At 36.2% G+C, this 23,236-nt stretch overlaps 1 protein-coding gene across 1 annotated transcript in view; it reads left to right on the forward strand.

Annotated features, from left to right (window-relative positions):
* OTOGL (otogelin like) overlaps positions 1 to 23,236 on the forward strand; it is a 92,523-nt gene that overhangs the window by 15,451 nt on the left and 53,836 nt on the right. Inside the window, exons 9-25 of the mRNA XM_031553757.1 lie at positions 246 to 376; positions 958 to 1,064; positions 3,429 to 3,535; positions 4,239 to 4,364; positions 5,063 to 5,171; positions 5,413 to 5,459; positions 6,844 to 6,989; positions 9,195 to 9,318; positions 10,883 to 11,060; positions 11,900 to 12,024; positions 13,798 to 14,007; positions 14,831 to 14,996; positions 15,983 to 16,057; positions 17,181 to 17,233; positions 17,880 to 18,042; positions 19,289 to 19,396; positions 20,498 to 20,636. Of these exons, the coding sequence (XP_031409617.1) occupies positions 246 to 376; positions 958 to 1,064; positions 3,429 to 3,535; positions 4,239 to 4,364; positions 5,063 to 5,171; positions 5,413 to 5,459; positions 6,844 to 6,989; positions 9,195 to 9,318; positions 10,883 to 11,060; positions 11,900 to 12,024; positions 13,798 to 14,007; positions 14,831 to 14,996; positions 15,983 to 16,057; positions 17,181 to 17,233; positions 17,880 to 18,042; positions 19,289 to 19,396; positions 20,498 to 20,636 (2,114 nt within the window). The remainder of the gene's footprint in view (positions 1 to 245; positions 377 to 957; positions 1,065 to 3,428; positions 3,536 to 4,238; positions 4,365 to 5,062; positions 5,172 to 5,412; positions 5,460 to 6,843; positions 6,990 to 9,194; positions 9,319 to 10,882; positions 11,061 to 11,899; positions 12,025 to 13,797; positions 14,008 to 14,830; positions 14,997 to 15,982; positions 16,058 to 17,180; positions 17,234 to 17,879; positions 18,043 to 19,288; positions 19,397 to 20,497; positions 20,637 to 23,236) is intronic.

A 23,236-nucleotide genomic window follows, 5' to 3' on the forward strand; every position in this document is an offset into this window, starting at 1 on the left:
TTAGTTAATTTAAAAAGTAAATAATTGTCCTACTATATATATATATATATATATAATTTTTCATCTAAATGTGGTATAATATATTGCCTAATGTTAAAAAGGAAAAATCAACTTTTTCTAATCTCTACCTACTCTATACATACCGATATCTGAAGTAACATATGTATTTAAAAACATTCAGAAATTTCCAAGACCTCTTTTGAGCTTGTGCTGACAGTCTTTCTTCTGGGTCTCTTATCACACAGGAGGTGAATATACAGAAGACATTGCTGAATTTGCAAATAGCTGGACCGTGCAAATCTCAGATGATGCAGCTTGTGTACCTACTGCCTTAGATTTTTCCAGTCCTTGCTCAGCTAATGCAGAATCCACTGAGGTAAATTAATTATTGTAGTAATTATTATTATTATTCTTTTAAATCTTCTCTGCCTAGTGATGGTACAAGAATCTAGTAATATAAGCCATATAGAAAAAACCTCAACTGCATTGAGGCTTTGAGAAGGTTCAGGTCAGGGCTGTTGCTGGGGAATGTATGAAGATCTTCAGTTTAGCTTGAAAGTACAAACATTTCAATAGGATGTGCCAAGTGGTAAAGGTCTTCTTCATTGCTGCATTACTCAGTTTCCAGTTCTGGCATCTTACAGCTCATTATGTAGGAAATTATGAAATATTGCAGAAGTACCGTGCTCAGCTCCTGGATTGATGTGAAATAATTTTTTGGTCATTTTGCAATCTGCCATGCCAGCTAGTTTAGGAGCAGCATGAGATCAGGCCTCTGTAGTTAGAGAGGACAAATTTTAGGAAGAATAGTAGAGGATACATAATAAATGGAGAGTTGAGATTCTTAAGCTGTAATGGGAGTATGAAGGGCCCTAGATTAGATCAACAAAGCTAAAAATAATTATGCTTGTTCAGAAACTAACTAACTGTTGTTTACTGATTTTTCTTAATGCACAGGATATATTCTTCAAGTGCCAAATATTCCTACAATTTCCTTTTCTCAGCTGTCACGAGAGCATAGATCCATATTCTTATATTTCTAGCTGTATGAATGATCTTTGCAGGTAAGAATGGAGTTCTTGTTTACATATTTTGATGCATGAAACGAATGCTTATTTTTCTGAGGCAAGAACTGAACAGTACTGAGTGAAGTTAGTAGGAACTAAATGAGTTCAAAATGGAAGAGATGGTGTTTCTCTCAATGGGTGCTTTACTGTGGAAGTAGAGGACACGTAACCTGTGTCTCAGCTAAGAGATAGTTTGACTGCTAGATATTTACATGATTTCAAGGAAAGACTAGACAAACACGTGGGAGAGAAATTCATGAAAAATCACTGATGACAAAAGATAGTTGCTAGACACATACACAAAATACCTACATCTGGAAGCTCTGAGCCAAAAATACAAGATTAGGACGATACTAAAAGGAAATATCAGTGATACTGGAGGATTAGAAACATTTCCTCAATAGAGACTGTTTTTCTGAAAAAAGTATAGTAGAGCAAGCATCATCATTCAGACATGTAGATTTTTTTCAAAACTGTTTTTATTCATATAAATTCAGAGATGTAAAAAGAAATTCAGCTCTCACTGGTTTTGGTGGGAGTTGCACATTCTCAGTTGCTGGGGTTATATGTAAACTGGTATTTTTCTCTTAGCCTTGGACTCTTACTTATTTGTCAGTCATTCACAGTAAACAGATGCTTCAGAGAGTAATTGAACAGAAAACTAAGCAATGTATTGCTTCTTTTTTAAAAAGGTCTTATGACTAAGAGGCAATTGTCATAAATAACAGGATTTGTGTCAGGTACTTTTATAACCTTCTCAGAGTATCATCAATTTAATCAAAAGCATACAGAAAGGTTCACAAGACTAAAAGCAAGAATCACTCAGTAGCATCCATTACAGCTTGTTAGTTCATTTTCAATGAATTTTGAGTTTTCTGTTTTGCCATCAAGTGAATATGGAAGAATTTGAGTTTGTAAGCAAGTTCTCAAAGTGTTTCTTCTGCAGTTGATGCTCTGTACATTAATTCAACTAAGAAAAGAGCTGAGTTGCCTCTGCATAGTCTCAACGTAACTCAGGAGCTTATTGTGCCTTTTCCTCAGTCAGAAGAAGAATAATGGAAAGCAAATTTTAAGATGTGATATTTAATTTATGTCATGGTATTAAGGAGTAAAAGAAGTATAATGAGAATTCAAGTGTGATACTGAGCCAGTGTTACAGCATTAAGGAGGTTTTGATTTTTGTTGAAATGCATGTGTGTGCTGAATATGAATTGTGTGAATGTTAAAAACCTGGAAGGAAGTTTCTGTGTCTGAGAACCTAATTAATTTAGGCTTACTTTGCTTATAAGAGGTCTCTTCTTGTGGCTTAGTGTCAGTTTATAAAGGGGGGGCATTTTATATGCCAAGTATTCTTTCTATTAAGACCCATTTAATTGGATTAGATAAAGAGAATTGGGAGAAACTGTGATCACTGTAACAAAGAATATAGTGATGTTTGATTTGATAACAGATGTGTTGAAAGCAGAATACAAATACCATTTTATATGTTTTCAAGACCATTAATTTTGGAAGCTTGATCTTTTGCGCTGAAAAACAAACTCAGCTAATCTGTCCTGGTCGTGCTTATAATAGAAATGTCTTATTATGACTGGTTCATTTTGGCATCAAGTCCTTCACGGAGAGTGATGGGAGTTGTTGGGTTTTCACATTAAAAACTTGTAGTGTTTTGCATTATGTAACTTGCATCTGGGTAAAATCTGAGGTTACCTAAATACTGATGAATATCTCTTTACTTGACTCTGGCAGAAATGCATTATCCAGCTTTTTCTGTATAGATTAATGTAGAGATAATGCCTTTGCTCAAGATTGCACTGTAACTCTCGGAAATTGTCTACAGTATTTGACAGATAATGCTTCTGATGCTAAACAACAAGGTCAGAAGTCTACCAAAAGGGTTCTCTTCACCTAAGTTCAAGGACTAAGTTTGAATTAGAAACTTGAACTTGATAAGGGGCATTTGGTCCAAGTATCAACATAGGTGAGAGTTTCCATGCCAAAAGGGCCTTTAAGATCATGTAGTTCCAACCTCCTGGCAGGGACACCTCTTTCTAGATCACGTTGCTCAAAAGCCCATCCAGCCTGGCCTTGAACATCTCAGGCATGGGAGCGCCCACAACCTCTCTGGACAATTGTTCAACTGCATTCTTGAACTGTAATGTTGAACTCCATTGTTGCCTTTCTGGGCAATTGTTGAATTGTATTGTTGAACTGTCCATTGTCTTCATGACAAGGTCATGTTTTTTTTCCACCATCCTCTTGGACAACAGCATCAGCTGAGTGAAGTATTCTGAGCAGTCTTGTGGCATTGATTTGTAGGTGAGATTTAAGTTTTGTGATCACTCCCTTGTTTTATCATTTCAGGGTGGATGATGATGAAACATACTGCAGAGCGGTGACAGAGTACGCTAGAGCATGCTCCCATGCTGGGTCCCCTGTGCGAGACTGGAGGGATGATTTTCCTGCTTGTAGTAAGAGACTCTTTAGCAAAGCATAGTGTGTGACCTTTGAAATACCACCAGATATCCTTTTCAAATAATTCCATCTTAACACCATTTGTCGCTATAGGACTCAAACCTTATACTGAAGTAGATCAGCCAGCTTCATTATTAACGGAGAACAAAGAAGTCAATGACTTGCTTGAGGATTATTTTAATTCCATTGTGATCTCATGTAGATACATACAAAATTCATGTTTGTGCAGATTGCTTGGAACTTCATGTAAGTTGATCATACTCCACAAGGAAGAAAAAACATCTGTGGAGATCTGATATCATCACTGTTTCCAGCTGACCTTTCAGCCTCTACCAGCTTTATAACAGAATGAATAAAGGGAATGCAACTCCTTCTCATCAACACTACTGCCTATCAATTGTAGTTCAGTCACATGCACGGAACTTTGAACTAGTTGAGATATGAGCACATGTTCCCCTGTTACAGGAACTATAACTTGTAGTGGAGAGGTGATAGAAGAATTTGATAAACAGACTTAAGTACTGATGAGAGATTCACTGCAGTTCATCAGTTACAGCCTCTCCAACAATCCATTGTGCCTAACCTGGATAATGACCTACACCTGAAGTGTTGCACAACTATTTATTCAGTGAGATAAGACTTATCTAGTATGGAAAGAGAAATTGCACTAATGCACAATGTAATGTGCTCTTTTTCTAGCTGAGAAGTGTGAAGACAGCTTTGTACACCGTGATTGTATCAGTTGTTGTCCACCAACTTGCACCTTTGAAAAAGATTGTCTTGGTAGCAACCTGTACTGCTTAGATGGATGTTACTGTCCAGATGGTAAGTACTGTTAATTTAATGTGAAAAATATTTGTAAAGTTAATATCCAGCATTGTAATAAAGTTGTCTGAATAAACTATACTTAAAGTTAAAAGACAGAAAATATGAACAGTTTAGTTGTTTCAGTTTTTGCTCTTCTAACTGTGATTCTGTCCTTTATTGTGTTCTGAATATTTACAGAGAGTATTATGCAATAGAATAAAATATCAGTTAAAATCTAGAACCATCACTAATGCTGTCTACAATGAGGCATAGAATAGGTTTAATCAACTTTATTAGAATTATTCCTGAAGCAAATGAGGTTTTGTTTGAACAGAATGTATCGTATACTCTATTCAAGAAAAATTCCTGTGATCTGTACTAAATGAAAATTAGAGACTGGTCAATGAACAGTCCAATTATGGAAGGGTATTATAGGTATTATATGATATCAAAACCTTTTTGGTTCTGGGTCTGTAAAGTTTACATACTTTAGGCAAACATTTTTCATAAAGCAACCTTTCAGAATGAAATCTGCTCTGAGAAGGTTTACGCGTTGAATGTTCTGAGCATTCTGCAGTCACTGGGTGACTCTTTATACTAGTCCCGAGTTGCCTTCTGACAGATTTGAATATTTGAGTGAGATGGGGCAACAACAAGAATACTGAATCTATTAACTTTTTTTGTTTTATCTCATGTGTTAACCTCCTCCCCAATAGGTCTCATTATGGAAAATGGAACTTGTATCTCCGTGTCAAATTGTCCTTGTATTTATCATGGAACTGCCTTCCCTGTAGGCACAAAGATTGAGCAAGAATGTAGTAATTGGTATGTGAAAGCCTCATGTATGTGCTTCCTCTATGAATGACTGCTCCCTGCAGTTAGTTTAACATCACAGTCAAAATTCAAAGAATAGTTAGTATTTATGCTTTATGGTCTGGACTTTGTGTATCACCAAAAAACAGTTCTACAGAAACAGTGGATTCAATGTCTATTAATTAGTGCATAGCTCTTATTTTGATAAATATTGGAACACTGAATTTCTGTATTCTGTGATTTTTCTTTTTAGTGTTTGTACTGGTGGCATTTGGAACTGTACTGATCATGATTGCCCAGGTATCTGTATTTCATGATTTCTTTTCTCTCCTCAATGATCACAAGGGATAAACTTTTCCAAAGACAACAGACTCAGATGTAATCCAAGGGTTTGGGATGCTATTTTAAGAAGAAAGATTTAGCATACAAATGTCCAGTAGCAGTGGGATGGCTGAGGCAAAACTGTTAACTGCCTGATTGTACTTGCCTTACATTTTCGTATTGGTTTCCCTAACTCAGTGTGTTACCTTCACACATTTTATTCTACCTCCTACTTTATGTGCTTTGGGACATGTATCTACTTCCACAGACAGCTGCTACGCTGTCTGTGCAGTGGGCCATGGATAAGATTCTCTTCACTTCTAGATGCAGCTGTAATGCAGAGAATAAGAAGAGCATCATTCTGTTGCTCCGAGTGCTCCGATTTCACCCTTGTAACAATAGTTCATGTCTGGATTTTTCTCTTTAAAGATTACATATCTCTTTAATGAATTACTGAGACAAATATAAATCATCAGGTAGTGAAACTTCCTTGACAGTTCAGTACCTTGTGAAAGAGATTTTTTTTTTTTTTTTTAACAAATTAAAAAACCTCCTTTGAATGAGTTAGCAAACAAAGCTTAGCAGGTACTAAAAAAATCTTAGGAGGGTGGATCTGTAGACTAAAATGCTGTCATTGAGTATCACCTCACACGCGTCTTTTGTGTGCATGCAGGGGGTCAGTTCTGACTAGTCTTGTCCTAAGGAATGAATGCCTATTAGCAGTAGGAGTGGGTTAGGTGTGCTCCCACAGATTGCCTCCTGCAGTTGCTGCAGTTGCAGCCAAAAGCAATCTAGCTTATGTGCTCTGGTGTGACCTCACAAGCTGAACCAAAGTGCAGTAAGCGGGGATCTGCTGGAGGCTTACTTCAACAGTGGTCTCCTGATCTGAACTGAAACAAGAATGTAGGGGCACCCTGAGGACAGACAACAGGTATCTGCTTACCTGGAATTTAGGACAACCCACATGTTCAAGCACAGCATTTTCATGCCTGCAGCAATAAGCAGTGCCGTAGTACCAGTGAGGGAGAAAGAAGCTGGCTCTTTCACACCTAGCCATGCCAAAAAATGAGGAAGAAGATTACAGGAAACTTCAGAGCTTTAACACAGAGAAAGCTTTTCCATGTATTCTAGGGAACCAGTGACTCACATTCAGCCTAGATAGTACCAAAGCTACACATGGGCACGTGCAAAATGAGATGGCATACAATGGAAAGATGTGTATATAACATATTTAAATTTCAAATGCTGTAACAATTAAAAAAATTAACGCTCTAATGGGATAATTATTATTTTTGTATTGTATTATATTTAACAATACATTATTATTTAAGTTAACTTTTGTATTTAACTTTTTTCTCTCAAGCTGAGTGCTCCGTCACAGGTAACTCGCATTTCACAACATTTGATGGACGTCATTTTACCTTTCTTGGGATTTGCCAGTACATTTTAGTAAAAGGCACTGGAAAGAACAAATTCACAATCACTTTGCAGAAAGCACCTTGTGGACATGTAAGTCACGCTTTCATTGAACATCCATAACAAAAGTGTATATGTATTTCAGATATTTTTGCATAGATGCCACTATAGATTATCAGGTTATGTTAAAAGAAGAATATTGTGAGTTGAAACCTTTTCAGCTTTTTTTAAAGTGGTTGTATTGCTACATGTTTTATTGTCCTTTATAAAACCTATTGCAGCTTTAGAAGGATTAAGTCTGAAGAGTTATTCATCTCTGCGTATTAAGTGAGTATATATATCAACAGTCATACAGTCACAGAATTATAGAACCATTAAGGTTGGAAACCGCCAATCCATCACCACTCTGTCCACTAATCATGTCCCTAAGTGCCATGTCTACTTGTTTCTTGAACACCTCTAGTGACAGTGAGTTCACCATGTCCCTGAGCAGCCTGTTCCTGTGTTTGATTACTCTTTCTGAGAAGAAACTTTTCTTAATATCCAACCTGAACTTCCTCTGGTGCAACTTTAGTCCATTACCTTTTCTTCTGTCACTAGTAACCTGGGAGAAGAAACCAACTTCCAGCCTCTTTTCAGCTGGTTGTAGAGAGCACTACAGTCTCCCCTGAGTTTCCTCTTCTCCAGACAAAATAGTCCCAGTTCCCTCAGCTACTCCTCATAAGAACTTGTGCTCCAGACCCTTCACCAACTTCATTACCCGTCTTGGACCTCAATGTCTTTCTTGTAGTGAGGAGCCCCAAATTGAACATAGTATTTGAGGTGCAGCTTCACCAGTGCTATAGACATGGGGACAATCCATTGATTTCCCTAGTCCTGCTGGCTACATTATTTCTGATACAATCAATAGTACCATCAGCCTTCTTGGCACACTACTGGCTCTTGTTCAGCCAGCTGTTGACCATGACACCCAGATCTTTTTCCACTGCGCAGATTTCTAGCCACTCTGCCCCAAGCCTGTAGCATTCCATGGGCTTACTGTGATCAAAGTGTGGGACCAAGTGCTTGGTCTTGTTGGACCTCATACAATTGGTCTCAGTCCATTGATCCAGCCCATCCAGATTCCTCTGTAGGACCTTCCTACCTCAAGTAGATCAACACTTCCTCCCAGTTTGCTGTCATCTGCAAATTTCCTTCATCCAGATTATTAATAAAAATGTGGCACTGTATGCAGATGTCTCAAGCTTTAGAAAAGCTTTTCCAGGCAGCACTGGACAAACTTAATACACAATTCAGCAAGAGATTTTTTCATAGTTTTAGATGTGTATTGGTTATGTTTTTGCATATTTAATTTGTTGGAACAATGCCTTTTAGAAAATCTTTAAGGATACTAACTATGTGTATTTGTTTGAAAGTGTTTTGGCCAGTATTCAATAACAGGTGTTATTAATAGAGGTGTTCATGAAAAGTGCTTCCATGCAGGACTTATGATGTTTTTAGGTAACCTAGGCTGTCAGAAGGGGCTCAGATTGTGCCTCACAACAGCCCACATGTTGGTACCTCTGTACCTCTGCTTTTCTTTATGTCTCTTCTTCCTCATGTTATGAGACTCCTTTTTTTTTTTTTTTTGTGCATTTCAGGTGGCCTCAGGAATGATAGAGTTGTAGTCACTGAGAGACAGAGATGCTGCTGAAAGTGATCCGTAGTTACAGCTCTAGGCACTTTGAAAAGTTTCCATGTAAAAACACAGAGACCCAGAAGAATATAAGATGCTTGACATCTGCTGGTTTTGTTTCAGCTTTGGTCCTTTATCTAGGTTAATAGATTTTGCCTGGACAGTGCTTTAAAATGATGGATGTTCGTTTTCATGTAGCCTTTTTTTGATAGTCACACATTTACAAATAATTTTAGTGTATTTCTGGAGAAATTATATTCTTTTGTCTGCAGTCAGAGATGATGAACTACGTCTCAAGTTTCTTTCTACTCATTGCTACATTTGGGCTCTACTTCGGGAGTAGAGTAGAGTAGAGCCCAGTATCAATACTTGGAGATTTCAATCTGCTTACTGCTAGACTGCCGTAATAGCTAAAATGAATCCACCTTGCTCTTACGTTCACAAGCAGTATTTTCTTTTTTGCATTTAATTTTGGATACTCAGTTTAATGTTTTGAGTAGTACTTTACACATGATTTACCTGATGACAGTATTTCCTTTCTATACAACTGTTTGTTTGCTTTTGCTTTCTATACTACTATTGTCTTTGTGATCTTTCTGATGGTGAAATTTGTTTCTGCTTAGAACTTTGACCATGCCTGCATTGAGTCTATAACACTGGTTCTCGAAGATGATGTGAGCAAACAAGTAACTCTCACAAGATACGGTCAAGTCCAAACTGGTCCTAACCAAGGTTTTAATGTTAATGGTAAGAAAATACATGGAGTCTTAGTAGGGTTTGCATTTCTTTGTTTATATGCTCCAAAGCATTTTAATTATATTTGTCTTATGTAATTATTATTTCAGTTGGTGAAATATTGTCCCTCGTTACACGTTTCTTTCTTTGCATTTCTTATCTTGCTAAGTACCTAGGAATTCCACCCATCTGTTTTTCCTCTGTTTAGGGGATAGGAAGGAAAAAAAACAACAGAGGTGAAGAGGTTGAAAGTCATCTTGATATTGATGTTCAGATCACACTTAACTGATGCTTTTTGTAATAAATTACACGGAATAGAATCCATGCACTCAAAGGGTCTGTGTTACTTTCAGTGTTGACTTGTGATTTCAGGAAGGTTACTTCACAATTTTTATAAGGCTAGTAAGAAATATACCTTGAAAGGAAGCTACAAAATCAAGCACTGAAGGTGGAAATGATAAAGCAATATTTCATCTCTCTCTGGTGATTGTTCAAAATAATAGATTCTCACTGGATTTTTAGTCTTTTCTCAAATGGTAAAGTACTATTTCACTGTTCTTTTCTGAGCCCCTGGCAGTCTGGAGCTTAGGGAACCTTGAATTTGTGACTGCAGCTAGTTTTTTTCTTCACTGGATCTTTCTTGACATAGTTTTTCTTTTGGCATTTGCAGCTTCCTAAAGCAGAATTTCACAGCTCAGTTTTAATTATATTGAAAGGTCTGCTTCATACTTTTGCTGGTAATTTCATTTTATATCTTTGGAATCAGTTCCTACTGATCTCATCTCTTCAGAGTTTACAATTAATATCATCTATGACAAATATTTTGGTGTAGTGTTCTTGATAATGGGTTTATCTATTAAGCCTTATCAGCTTATAATGTTTTGAAGCTTACACGAGCATTTTATCTTCACTGTTTGTGTGTCTGTATGTGTGTAGAGACTAAGAGTGAAGACAGACCTGATTAAAGTCTGCAGCTGCAAGTAGATCAACACTGTGTAGCAAATGAATGCTGTAACTGTGAAATTTCCATTTCCTTTCATTATGTATTTGCTGGGAAGGAAAGCTGGGAATTAGTTAGGGCCTTAGTTCACATACAGTCCAGGAAAGGAAATATACTGATGTCATATCAATAGTAGTAAGAGAGAACATTCTATCTGAAGACAGCAATGAACTTTACAGACATCTGTTAATTAATCTTCTAACATCACTGGGAGCTAAGAAACAAGTTGTATCTTATTGTGTCTTCTCATTGCTAGAGGCACACTGTTGAGTGTGTTATATTTTTGTAAAGAGGAAAGAAAGAAAAAATGTAAGTCTCCAGATAACTCACTGGTACAGAATGGTGAGACTTTTTTCTGTTGATAGTAGTTGCAGTACCTGATTTGTGTTGGTAATGAAAAAGATTTGTAGTCTTATAATTTTAGATGGAAAATGTGTGAGGTTATTTGGCTACAGGTGAGGTTGTGCACCAATCATCATTTTATATTTGAGTTTTCAAAATTTGTTTTAATTAAGGGATATACATAAAATCTGGAAGTTTCAATGACTGCTTTTCTTTTTATTTTGCTATTTGCAGGAGCTATTGAAATTCAGAATATATCTTCTTTGTTTGTTCAACTGAAAACTACTTTTGGTTTGAAGATACTCTTTGCAAAAGATGGAGAGAGAATCTATGTTCAAGTTGATATCAACTGGAAGACAAGAACGTTGGGACTATGTGGAACTTACAATGGGAATTTAAGAGATGATTTTCTGTAAGCTGCAAACAGTATATTTAAATTGTGTTTAATGATAAAGTCTTGTTGAACCTGATATTTTCATTTCATCAGTTTGTTCATTATTAAACTAATCAATATAGCATCTCTTAGCTAAAACTTTAGACAATTAAATGTGGAACTCATAAATTTTGATGTCATTCTAAAACATCTAAGTCATTCCAAAAAAGTAATGTACTGACTATGGGATCACAGTATTCTTTGAATTGCACTCCTTTTCCTCCCTACTGCTCCATCATCATCAGAGCAAATAAATGAGCACTGAAAAATAAGTGGATGAGAATGCTAGTAAAATCCTTACCTAACTGAGTTAGTGGAAAAATGTAATTCTTAACCATAGGAATAGTTTAATTAGAAGGATATACTTTCTTTGATCTTTGGCTTCATTTCCTCTGAAGTTCTTCAAGCTATTATATCATGAAACTTTTCTAGCAATAATAAATAATTTTTAAATATTTAGTGAAAAAACACACCAAAATGCAAATAGACTCCTTCTAGAATATTGAAATAAGCTAACACATCAAATTTTTACAATCCAGTGAACAAAAGCCAAATTGTTCTCTCATTAATGCCTCCTCAAATTGATTTCATTAATTGCAGTAAGTGTTAGAGTGTTAAGAGTATTTTTGCATGAATAAAATATTGAGGAAAAAGCTTCACATCCCTCTGTACTTTTGTACCTCACAGAAAGAATTACTGTGACATGTTGAATTTTCAATTTATTTATGCATCTAAGGTTTTTTGATTTACCTGTGTCCGCACATGTGCAGTCCATAAGGTCAGCAGGATGTTTGCAGTATTGATATTTTCCTTTTCAGTTCTCCAGCAGGGATGATAGAAGGGACCCCGCAACTTCATGCCAATGCATGGAAGGTTTCCTCAGCTTGTTCTGTGCCTATCAATGTTCCTGTAGTTGATCCCTGCAACGTTAACCAGCAAAATAGTATGTTTTCATATGGAATTATTTGCATCATTTTGTTACGGGATTTTCTTCTCTTTGAATGAGTTTCACTATTACTAGTCATTAATTAATATATGCTTGTATTAGACTTATATGCACACTCTTTATTTTCTTCTTATATCTTAGTAAAGACAATTTTGTTCCCACCCATTTGGTGTGGAAACTAAAATAATTTAGGTGAACATCTAATGCTTTGCATGCTGGCCACAAGTCTTACATTTTGCTGTTGAGAATATGTAAAGAATATTAAGCAGAACACATTGTGTCTTGCAAATTCTCCCAGCTAAGAGAACTGAATAATATTTTTGCTGCATATATCCCAATTGACGAAGAAAGTACATGGGACAAAGACTCTCCTGGCCAGTATTCAGATCAAAAGTCCTGTCTCTGTCTTCTCTGTGATTATCTAAACTTTATCTTAATGCTTTTTATTCTCCATCTATACTCTCACATGGAAACCAAGGCAAACAATAAGATCTGCAGATTTGTTCAAATTCTTGACTAAAGATTTATTTTTAGCTTGTTGACATGCCCCAGTTTTGTGCTCAACTTTCACTGTCTCCCTTTCTCTGTGTTGCTATTCTTTTCAATCAATGAAGACAATGAGCAGAGATTGGTTGCCAATTCTGGCAGAATTTTTAGTGTTTCAGAAATAAGGATGTGGGATTTGGCTATGCTTAGAGCCTGTGGGAGTGAGGGAGTGAGCCCAGAATAACCGTAAACCTTTAAGAATCTGGCCCATTATAAGGCTTTTTGTGTCTTCAGCTTTGGCTATCTTCTAAAGCAGTGCATCTCAGCCAAGTCAGCTCTCTCCAAGATACTTCATGACTTTCCTTCAGATTTGTGTTTCCTCAGAGATGATGGAGTTTGACATATATATGTAAGCTGCTTAGAGCAGGAGGATAAGCTAGATGGCCTTCTGGGGTCTCCTCTACTCTATTTTCCTGTGATTCTTGAAAAAACATTCCTTGGCTATGTGGTGCTGTTGCATGGTACCACCTGCACTGAGCCAGCACAAGCAAGATTTTAGGCCTGATGTGATCTGGGCCTGATGTGATCTGAACCTGATGAAACTGGAAAATAAATTCTGTTTTTTTCCACTTATTTTGTCAGGCTAGTTTTCAATCAAATCTTGTTTACTGATAGACTCCTGAAACCCTTGAGTCAGCATGTATATGTAGAAATGAAGAGAGATGGGGAGGGCTAGAGACACTTTTTAGCAGCAAAATTGGCTTAAATATGATTCACACTACAGTGTCTCTGAGATATTCCACCAGTGTGGTGGGAGTATGCTTCAGTGGTAGAAGGAAGGTCTGTTGGTACTAGAAGGTCTATGGCCACCTTGCATGCATCTGAGCACCAGTTTGTAATGGTTGCTGAGCTGGCATACCAGTAACAGTATGGCCATTGCCAATTTCAAAGCTAAATGAAACATTAAGTTGGAAGAAACCATATTCCAAGCTTTGAAGGACTTTTCCAACTGTTTTGAAATAAATTATTTTTCCATTTACCTTTCCCATATTACTATAGGAAGGCAAAACTGTTTTTTGTTTTGTTTTGTTTTTTTTTTGTTATATTAATTAAATGGAGTTTGTTTTTAGGGGTTGCTTACCTTAACAGTTTTAAACTATTAAAATTTCATGAAATGCATTGTATAGAAATTCTTATTGCAGAACTAATCAATTATATTTGTGTTTATGTCTGTAATTGCTATATTAGCATGGATCTCTCTAAAACAATGTCACCTTCTCTTAGTTGGATATGCATCCCACTGTGATATCATCAATGAAGAAGTCTTTGCTCCCTGTCATGCCTACATCAGTCCAGGATTATACTACCAACTATGTCGCTTTGATGCCTGCAAATGTGGCAGTAGCTGTATGTGTAACTCTCTTGCACACTATGCTTATGTCTGTGGCAAGCATGGCATTTCTGTGGATTTCAGATCTCATATTTCTTACTGTGGTGAGTAATGCCTCCAGAATCGAGACTCTTTTAAAAACGTGTATAATTTTAGAGATGTCATTGGCTTTACAAAATACAGCCACTGATGTCTTTTTCGTGGAAGTTGGAGTTGTGCTAAGGGTGAACGACGCACTCAGAGGAGAATGCTGGTAGCCTTTACGTTAGGCATCTGAGTTGGAGACCTGAGCTGCGTCACAGAGGTGCCTGTCCCTTTCTGTTGGCTACAGAAGGAGCTTAAATTTCTAACCTTGAGGCCCTAAGTCATACTGAAGCCCACTTTTATCTACAGTGATCAGCATAACTATAGCTAGTGCTAATAGCATAATGGGGCAACAGAATCAAGGCTGTTCCCTAAGGGAAGGTGAGACAAGGAGGTGGCTCTCTGGGGCAGGCAGAGCAGATTGGGCAGGGATATGACAAACAGGATACAGCATATCTGTGACATGGCAGGGATTAAAACAGGAAATTTCTAAATTACAGGAGAATGCCTTAATTTTAACTGGACAGTTTTCCCTCTCTTGAAAGTCTGAATTAGGAAATAAATAAACACACACCACTCACACATTTATGCAGAAACAGAAAATAGACACTGCCTACATCCAGCTAGGGAATTTTTCTAACATAAGGCCATTCCAAACATTTCTAATTTTAGAAATGAGTAGAACAGTAGATTTTTGTCACGTATTTTAATTCATTCCAGAACAGCAAAAGATCATTTTGCATTGCTGCTTTGATCTCCTTCGATATATTGTCTTGTTTTTTTATTTTTCACATTTTAAGAATATGTTGTTCACTCTTCTCTCTCCCTCTCTCTTTTCTCCAGCTGTGATGTGTCACAATGGTATGCTTTATCATCAGTGCTCTTCTTTTTGTAAACACTCCTGTGCTTCACTTTCTATGGCAAATATCTGTGGTGATGACTGTGCGGAAGGCTGTAATTGTCCTGATGGGAAATACTTTGAAGAGTCAGTCAACTTTTGTGTGTCAATGTAAGCTATTTGAAAATAGAATATATGTATAGGCACATCTTTCTCTTTCCAGCAAGGCTGAAAATAGTTTTTCTGCTATTTCCCTCAGTTTGTAGACTGCACTTCAGAGAAGACATGTCACACTGCTATACAGGAAGGTGATGAATGTTTTAAAAACCTGGAAAGAATTTGCACCTAAAAAGCCTGCTTTTAGCACTTAAGAAAAGATGAGAAGGGGTGTACATAGTACTAATCCATAAAGTCATGGTTAATATGGAAAAAGTGGCTGGGAGTGTTTTTGCTGTCTCACAATGCAAAAACCTTCAACAATGCAAAAACCTTCAGTTAAATGGATGGAAATGGTCACTGAAAGGAAATATTCTCTGTAATTTTGTACCTACAGTTTATGTCTTACTACTGTAGGTAGCTACTGAGTTCAAGAACTGAGTAAAAACTGGAATGAATATTTATATAAATTTCAAGACTATTCAGTTATTGCTGTTAATTGTAACTGCTTCAAATGATTGTAGTGTGGGGTAACCAGGTAATCCAGTATTATTGAATGTTTTTTTGGGAGTTCTGTTACTACTCTATTGCATTTGGCTCTTATCAAGAACAAGGGTAATGGATTTTGCTATGATAATTGCTCATTCTCATTACTTTGAAAAGGAACTAAATGTTGCCATACTATTCCCATATCTGGGAAGAAAATCAATCTATAAGACTGTAATGTACACAAAGAGCAAATAAATAATATGGAGATTGAGGAAAAGTCTGTCTTTATTGAAGATGATGGCAATATTACCACTGACTTCAGTACAGATAGAATATTAGAAGTATATAGTAAATATAAATGCAAATTAAAAAGGAATAGAATAGTTACATTAGAGGGGACTTTAAAGAGGCTGGCTTAGGTTTTCTCATCATAATAGCTTGATAAATTGATTGCCCTTAAATCACATTTCATTTTGCTTTTGTATCTATATGCATGAATATTCTTTTGGCAGATCTGCCTGTCGCTGTCATTACAAGGGGAAAGTCCTACAGCCTGGAGAAATCCTCCCCTTGCCAACAGGTTCCTGGTAGGTTTGATTATCCAAGGGTTGTATCTTTTGTGTATACTATTCAACATCTCTTTTGTCTAACGTTTCTTGAGTAACGTCTTTCTTGAGATCTCAAGAGCCTTAAGATTTTTCTCACATAGAATGAAGATCTGTTGTATCAAGATCTTACTCCTATTTCACACTTAGTAATAGATAGCTTAGCATAAATTGTATTGCATACTCGCTTATTTTAAAAAGAGAATACCAGGAAGATTCTGTTGGCCAGGATCTCAAGAATATCTCAAAATAAATACATCAAGGTTGCAGTGCTGTTCATAGACTTGGGTGCATTATGATAGCAAAAATGAGAGTGGTTTCCAAAGAATAAACAGTGTGATTCTATTTTAGGAAATCTTTCAAACAAAGACTTGCAGAGATCTATGTTTGTGTCCTTTTGTATTATTAATTTGTGATGGAATCCTGACTTCAGTGAGAGAAGTGGAGAAACCTCCCTGGTTTCCCAGTCAAATGTGTTCACAAAGAATACTCTTAATCTGCTATTTAGAAACATACCTGGGACCCAAGTGTCAACTGGCTCCTGCTGAGTCTTATAATATATAAAATATAGTAATATGGAATTGTTACAACTGCAGCATAATAGCCATTCAACTGAAGAGATTAGCGTATGAGCTTCATTTTCTACCATTCCTATGCTTGTGTTTTTTTTTTAAATTGAGAAATTAAGTGGATTAAGTCTGTTGTCTAATGTGTCTTTCTGCAATTCTGCATTTTATCAGCAAAATATAAAGCCGTGCATTCTCTGCAACACACAGTTTACAAGCTGTATCCTTCTATATTCACCAAGGGAGATAAGGTTTCTGTTACACAGTCAGCAACCTGATTCATCTGGCCCTAAGTATCCAGAGAAACTCAAACAGCCAGCTTCTTTTCTGTTTTCATGAAACTTAGGCAATTAAGTAGTATCTAAACTCCAAGTCTGGACCCTCATTACATACAAGCATTTAGAAATACCATCAAAATGCTGGACAAATTTCAGATTTTAATCATTTCAAATTGGGTTAAATTCTATTATGTTTTTTAATGTGGTGACTACATACATTTTCCCCTAGAATAAAGATGGGTTTCCTTTTCTTTTAACCAGCCAATGCTTGAATGGAACAGTGAAATGTATTGAAGCTACTTCAGAAAACACAGGTAACTCATGGTCTTTTCTTGTCTAACAGTTGTGTAGAGGAAGTTTTTGATGCTGAATAATATTTTGTTTCCTCATACTATAATAATTTCGAGGGACAGTGTCACAGAATATCTAAAATAGGAGACTGGGAGCACAAGTCTTTTTCTGTGTGTTTAAAATTTGTCACTTGATTTTTTTATATGTGAGGTGTAGGTCAGGATTTCTCTTGGGAATACCTATACTTAGGCTTGATATCCATATTTAGTAAATTTTAGGACCTTGATTTTTAACAAGTAAATTTCTAAGGCATTCAGAAGGGATTTCAGTACACTGTAAGTTAAACTATGCTACTTCTAAAGATCCTGTCCACCTGGACTATGATGATTTAATCTTTATGAATGGTTTGTGTATCCAATCCAGGGTGCATCGATCCAGATGTTTAATATCAAGCTTTTTAATTTTTTTAACACTGAAACAGGTATTAATTATATATTTCTGTAATACAGATTAAGCTGTAAACTTTTACTTGGAATGCATTCTTATAAATACTATACAGTGTGCGAAATGTGTATTAAAATAAAAAGACTGTGAACTAAAAGAAGTAGAAAACAGTCAGTGGGAAAGATCATCTGATCTCATTTAACATTAAGCATTTTACATTTGAAGTTCACATATGCCCTGAAGGAAAAATCTACTATGACTGCAGATCTCCTGTGCCTGGATTACCAGCAGCAGGTGTGAATTGTGGGATATCCTGTGCAAACCTTGCCATGAACTTCTCTTGTGTCCCTTCACCACCCTGTGCCAGTGGCTGTATTTGCCCCCCTGGGTAAGCTTTGTCAGTTAAATACATATTTCCACAGTTTGGCTCTAATTTTGAAACTATTGTTCTACAAATATTTGAAAATACAGAGTCACATTTAAAAGGTCAGCACACTTACATCCTTCCAAGAATCCCTTTCTCCTTATCAGAATGAGGCTCCATGCTTTAATGCTTCCTCAGTTCGAGTTCCATAGTTTCTCCATCCTGATATCATGATTACTGTATCTCATGAGGTACCCAGCTTGCTCAAATAGTCTTATCAACTGTTATTTTGGGCTGTCTGGACAGGAGATGACCCTAGCACTTGCACACTATATGTGAACATAGAAACAAACGTGACATAAAACCATAAAGTAAACCATCTGTGTTCCTCCTTACTATGCAAGTAATTGTTTCACCTAGATTCTTAGGCTTATGGTATTGATGGGGCAAGGAAAAGGGAAGGGGTATAGGGTGGATCCTACACTCCTCCCCTTCATAATCTCTGCTCTTTTGAACTTAGCTGAAGTTTTTGTTCTCTCCACTCACGTATTTGGATTTGTTGCTTAGAAACAGTCTATTGAGCTCTGTAGGTGTAAAATCAAAGTAAGATAGTTGAGAACATCTACTGTCACTCAGATTTTCCTTTCCCCCCCATACCTACTGTGTGCGCTTTCAGATTTGAAGAGCCAAATATGCTGTGCAAATTGCTGCAATTTGATCTTATGTGGGGTGGTAACCATTTTTAATCAGTATTTGATTTTATTTCACTGAATCGTAGTCCATGGTTCCCTGATAATACATTGACTGTTCACAGATCACAGCGTAATGAGACAGTTAGAAATCCCCTTCCATAAACTTGTAATGTTTGCAGATGACTAAGCTCTAGTGATGAACAGATTTCAAGCATAGCTATTTAAGTCTCCCTCTTTGGAAATCTTCAAAAACTGGCTGGATTTGATCCCAGGCAACAGACTTTAGGTGTCTGTGCCTGAGAAGAGGGTTTGGATCAAATGACCTCCAGAGATCTCTTGCTACCTCAGCCACTTTGTAATTCTGTGATTTTCTGGTTGTTCTTCCTACTCCTTTACTTCTGCCTCAACTAAGGAGTTAGCTTTAGAGAGCATCAGAGTTATAAAATAATTATATTTTAACACAGAAATACGTTAATGTTTACAAGATGTCATAGAAAAACTATTAAGTTTGCTCATTGAGCTGTATTGATGTACTTGTGAATTTACATTTTTATCTTAGTAATTCTTTTGTTTTAAAGGATGGCTGAACATAGAGGGAAGTGTTATATTCCTGACAGTTGTCCATGCACCTGGAAAGATAGGGAATTTCTATCAGGAGAAGTGATAGCTACGCCTTGTTACACCTGGTGAGTAGCATATATTTTGCATACTTGTCTAATCACACAGTGAAAATGACATAGAAAATGTGTTGAATAAGCTTGTTAAAGACAGTTGGAGGAAATATCTTTTATTAAGTTCAATCAAAGTCTTGGAAAAGTAGAAAAACTTTTGTATGAAAGCTTGTTGTCTGAAAAGGAAGCAGCAGATCACTTCAGTTTTTCAGTTTCTTTTTTTTTTTGTAACTTCAGTTAAAAAGTCATCAAGATCAAATGTTTGATTGCAAACATCTTTGGAAATAGAATACCAGGAAAGAGAACCAGGGGCAAAAAAGGGAAATTAAATATATAACAGTGATAAACTGTTTCCTTCTCGGGAGCTGGATAGCTTGCAGTGTGAGTTTAACATTCAGCACGTGGGACCATAAGGAAAGGAGATGGACAATAAAAAAAGAGAAAGGAAATAAAAAACCAACATTAATACCAGAAAATGGGATAGTTCCTGGCATCTTTTCTGAAGAACCTGTCTCACATTAACACAAAAGAGTTTTTCATCTATGATAATTTACTAGCCAAAATATCTATCTTTATCTATCTTTAATACATATAGAATTATTAAAAAAAAAAGAAAGTTTGACCTAACAGTTTTTAAACTGTTAAATCTGTTAAATCATTGGCAAATTGACAGAGCTTATAGATTTATACATGCACAAGTAAAGGCTGTCAGTATTTTTAGTACTCCTACCTTGGAACAAATTTTCACTGCTCACTGAATGTAGCTGGCAGGGGAAGTAATCCATCCAAGTATGAACATTTATTTCTTAAGCCTGTTCCATAGTTGTCTAATACCTTGAAATCTTACAGGTAACAACTGGATGTCTTCTGCACTGAATGTATGTAGTTTACATCTCAGAAAAATCATCAGTATTTCTTAAGAAAAAATACATTGTTTTTTTATGAATATGTTCCATTCATTGATTGTGAATACATGCTGTATCTATATGCTGCTGACAAAACACAACACTTTTCTGCCACTGTCAATAAGAACTTCAAAGGCAAACCACAGAATAGCTCTGCACTTCAAGGCCTAAAAAAGAAAAAGAAGATATTGATTGCTGCTTTTCTTTACAGTGTTTGTCGGAGAGGGGTATTCAATTGCACTAGTTACCCCTGTCCTGCTGTATGCACTATTTATGGAGATCGACATTATTATACCTTTGATGGCCTGGAGTATGATTACGCCAGTGACTGCCAAGCTTACCTGCTAAAGGTAGGAGGACTGTTCATATATAAGTTCAAAATTTCCATGAGAGGACAAATGTTTGGAACATTGGGAGAGATAATATATAGAATCAAACATTAAAAAAAACAGGTGCATCTAAAGGACGATTTTGTCACTGACATTGTGTGCTTGTTCATTTGAAAATGGGCCCATGGTGTGTCATTACCTAGCTACGTGGTCTAGAAAACTATAGAAATCAATGCTTTCTATTCTACCCTAACCATGCTTTCATCATAATTAGGGAAGAATGACACTACAGAAACTGCTCTACAGCTAGGTGTAAGTGATCTGCATCAGATCTGGAGTGTATGTGTATAATTATATCAAACAAAATGATTTCATAATTGGACAATGAAATCCTTCATTAAGATTGTCTGGCAGCTGCATGCTAATATTCCTCAGAGCACACATTTACAGTACATGGCTTGCCTTTTTTTTGTTTAAAAATACCATTACTGACATTTAGAAATATATTCTATTACTAACAACGCCATTGTTTGTTATCATTGTTGCTATTATTAAGGCTAAGAGTCTGTTCTGATTTATAATAAGGTGTTTAGAAGAATATTCATTTTCTGTCAACCCTAATTGTCTAACTGTAAGAAAAAGAGCGGTTTCTTAAAAAGAACAACTGCAAATAGTTTATTTCATGTACAGTTCTGAAGAGTATTCACAGCTGTGAAGTAAAATAGATTGGTCCCAGATGTTTTTCTGTAAGAATACATCATAGAAAACTCCTAATATGTAGCATGTTGTCTCAGAAAATAGCTCTTACTCTTGAAGACATTTGAGCCTTTGTAAAAGCCTTCTTCCTTTAAGATGCAAAAAATTAGAGTTTACTTCAACTGTAAAATAATCTGGCCTATATGATAAGGTAGGAAGTTGGATTGTCAATTATTAATTCTTATGCCATCAAACCTTAATGTGATATTTTAATGTTTTGCTTTTACAATCAAATGTTACCTACTACTCTGCAGCATATGAAAACACCTATTTGGAAACAAAACTTGTGGATCATTTGGAGTCCAACAATAAAATTGGCAGTCACATAATTAAGGCATGTGGAACACTGGGAGTAGTCATCAGTTCATCAGGTTCATCAGGTGAACGTGGTAACCTAAGTGGTGAAACAGCTGCCTATGTAAATCTGTTTTTCAGCTTTCAGAGATTTTTCCCTCATACTTAGCTAACATGAGAAAGTATGGCTTAATTTTTTTCATGATTTTTCAATTCTCTTTAGTGTATGGAAAACTTGATTTATATTGAAGGAATGTTGATAACAAATCAAGCATTGCATAAGTGTGTCTAGAAGAGATGATATATCTGTGGGCTCATTTTTGAATATGAAGTGTTTGGAAAAGTTTTAGGGGCAAATAAAAAGAATTAGAAGATGGGATTGTGGGCAGATGCCCAGGAGCTTTGAAGGAACTAAAATACAGAATTGATGAACTATGTGATGTGTAATTCTGGAATCAGAGGAATGGAAGATGGGAGTATAACCAAATATTTTAAAAGAGCTTCTTGACTGAATTTGGCAGGAATACACCAGTACATCTGATTTCCATATGAAGGAAATGAATTGAAATTGTGACAAAGATAATAACGTGATACTGGGGGATATTGAGTTCTTTTTGTTAAAAAAATATTATGAGTTGAATCTTCTGACTTATTCAGTGAAGATAATGAGTAAATGGATAAGGATGATCAGGTCAATGTGTATTTTCAGACTTAAAAACTTTTGGAGGCAGATTTTGACAAATATTTTTTAAAATCCAGGCTCTAAATTAAATCTGAGAAGTTAAAGGATAGGAATAAATAACCTTTTTTTTTTTTAAAAGGATCTATGCTGACGGTCTGTTCAACATCTTCAGAAACCATTTTGAAAAGGTTTTGTGGAGATTGAGCTGAAAGAGTTCTGATGGTACAGAAGCAGTCTGAACAGCTGAAACAGAAGCAGACCACCAAAAATTTAGGAATATTTTATAGCAGAAAACTCTACATGATAGAATGAAAAATGCAGATCAGTGCATATAGCAAAAAACTGTGACTATCCTGTCATGAAGATAGATACTAAATTGCCTGTTAATATGTAGGGATTAAATTTTATGCGAGAAAAATACAAGAGGCAGATGTATTTGTCATCTTACTAGTGGCAACCTGAGTGATAATCCAAGGTGTTATCCATCCTCTGATTTCACATAGGCTTTTATTTGCATGTATACAGTTTTTACACCACAGTGGTAGGACATATGTAAGGGGCAGTTGTACCACACATTAATGTGGTTAAAATGCACTACGTGTGCAGACATGATAGCATGAACAAGTGCTCTTTCAACAGAGGAGAGGGTTCCCTGACTGTCTTTTCATAATCATCCTAAGCTGTATATTGGCCATGTGCAGTGTTGTTTCATAAATAGCAGTGTCAGACTAATATAATGAATCACCCTTGATCTTCTCTTTATACTAGAGAGCCTTGTCTCTTATGACTTGTTATCCAAACAGACAAGCCAGATGAAAGGTGGGAAAGCACGTGAAGTTGCAAAGTTTAAATGTCTTACCTAACATCCTGGCAGGCAGAGCTGTCCAGG

This window comes from Meleagris gallopavo, chromosome 1 (assembly GCF_000146605.3).
Source record: "Meleagris gallopavo isolate NT-WF06-2002-E0010 breed Aviagen turkey brand Nicholas breeding stock chromosome 1, Turkey_5.1, whole genome shotgun sequence".
Taxonomy (NCBI): domain Eukaryota; kingdom Metazoa; phylum Chordata; class Aves; order Galliformes; family Phasianidae; genus Meleagris; species Meleagris gallopavo.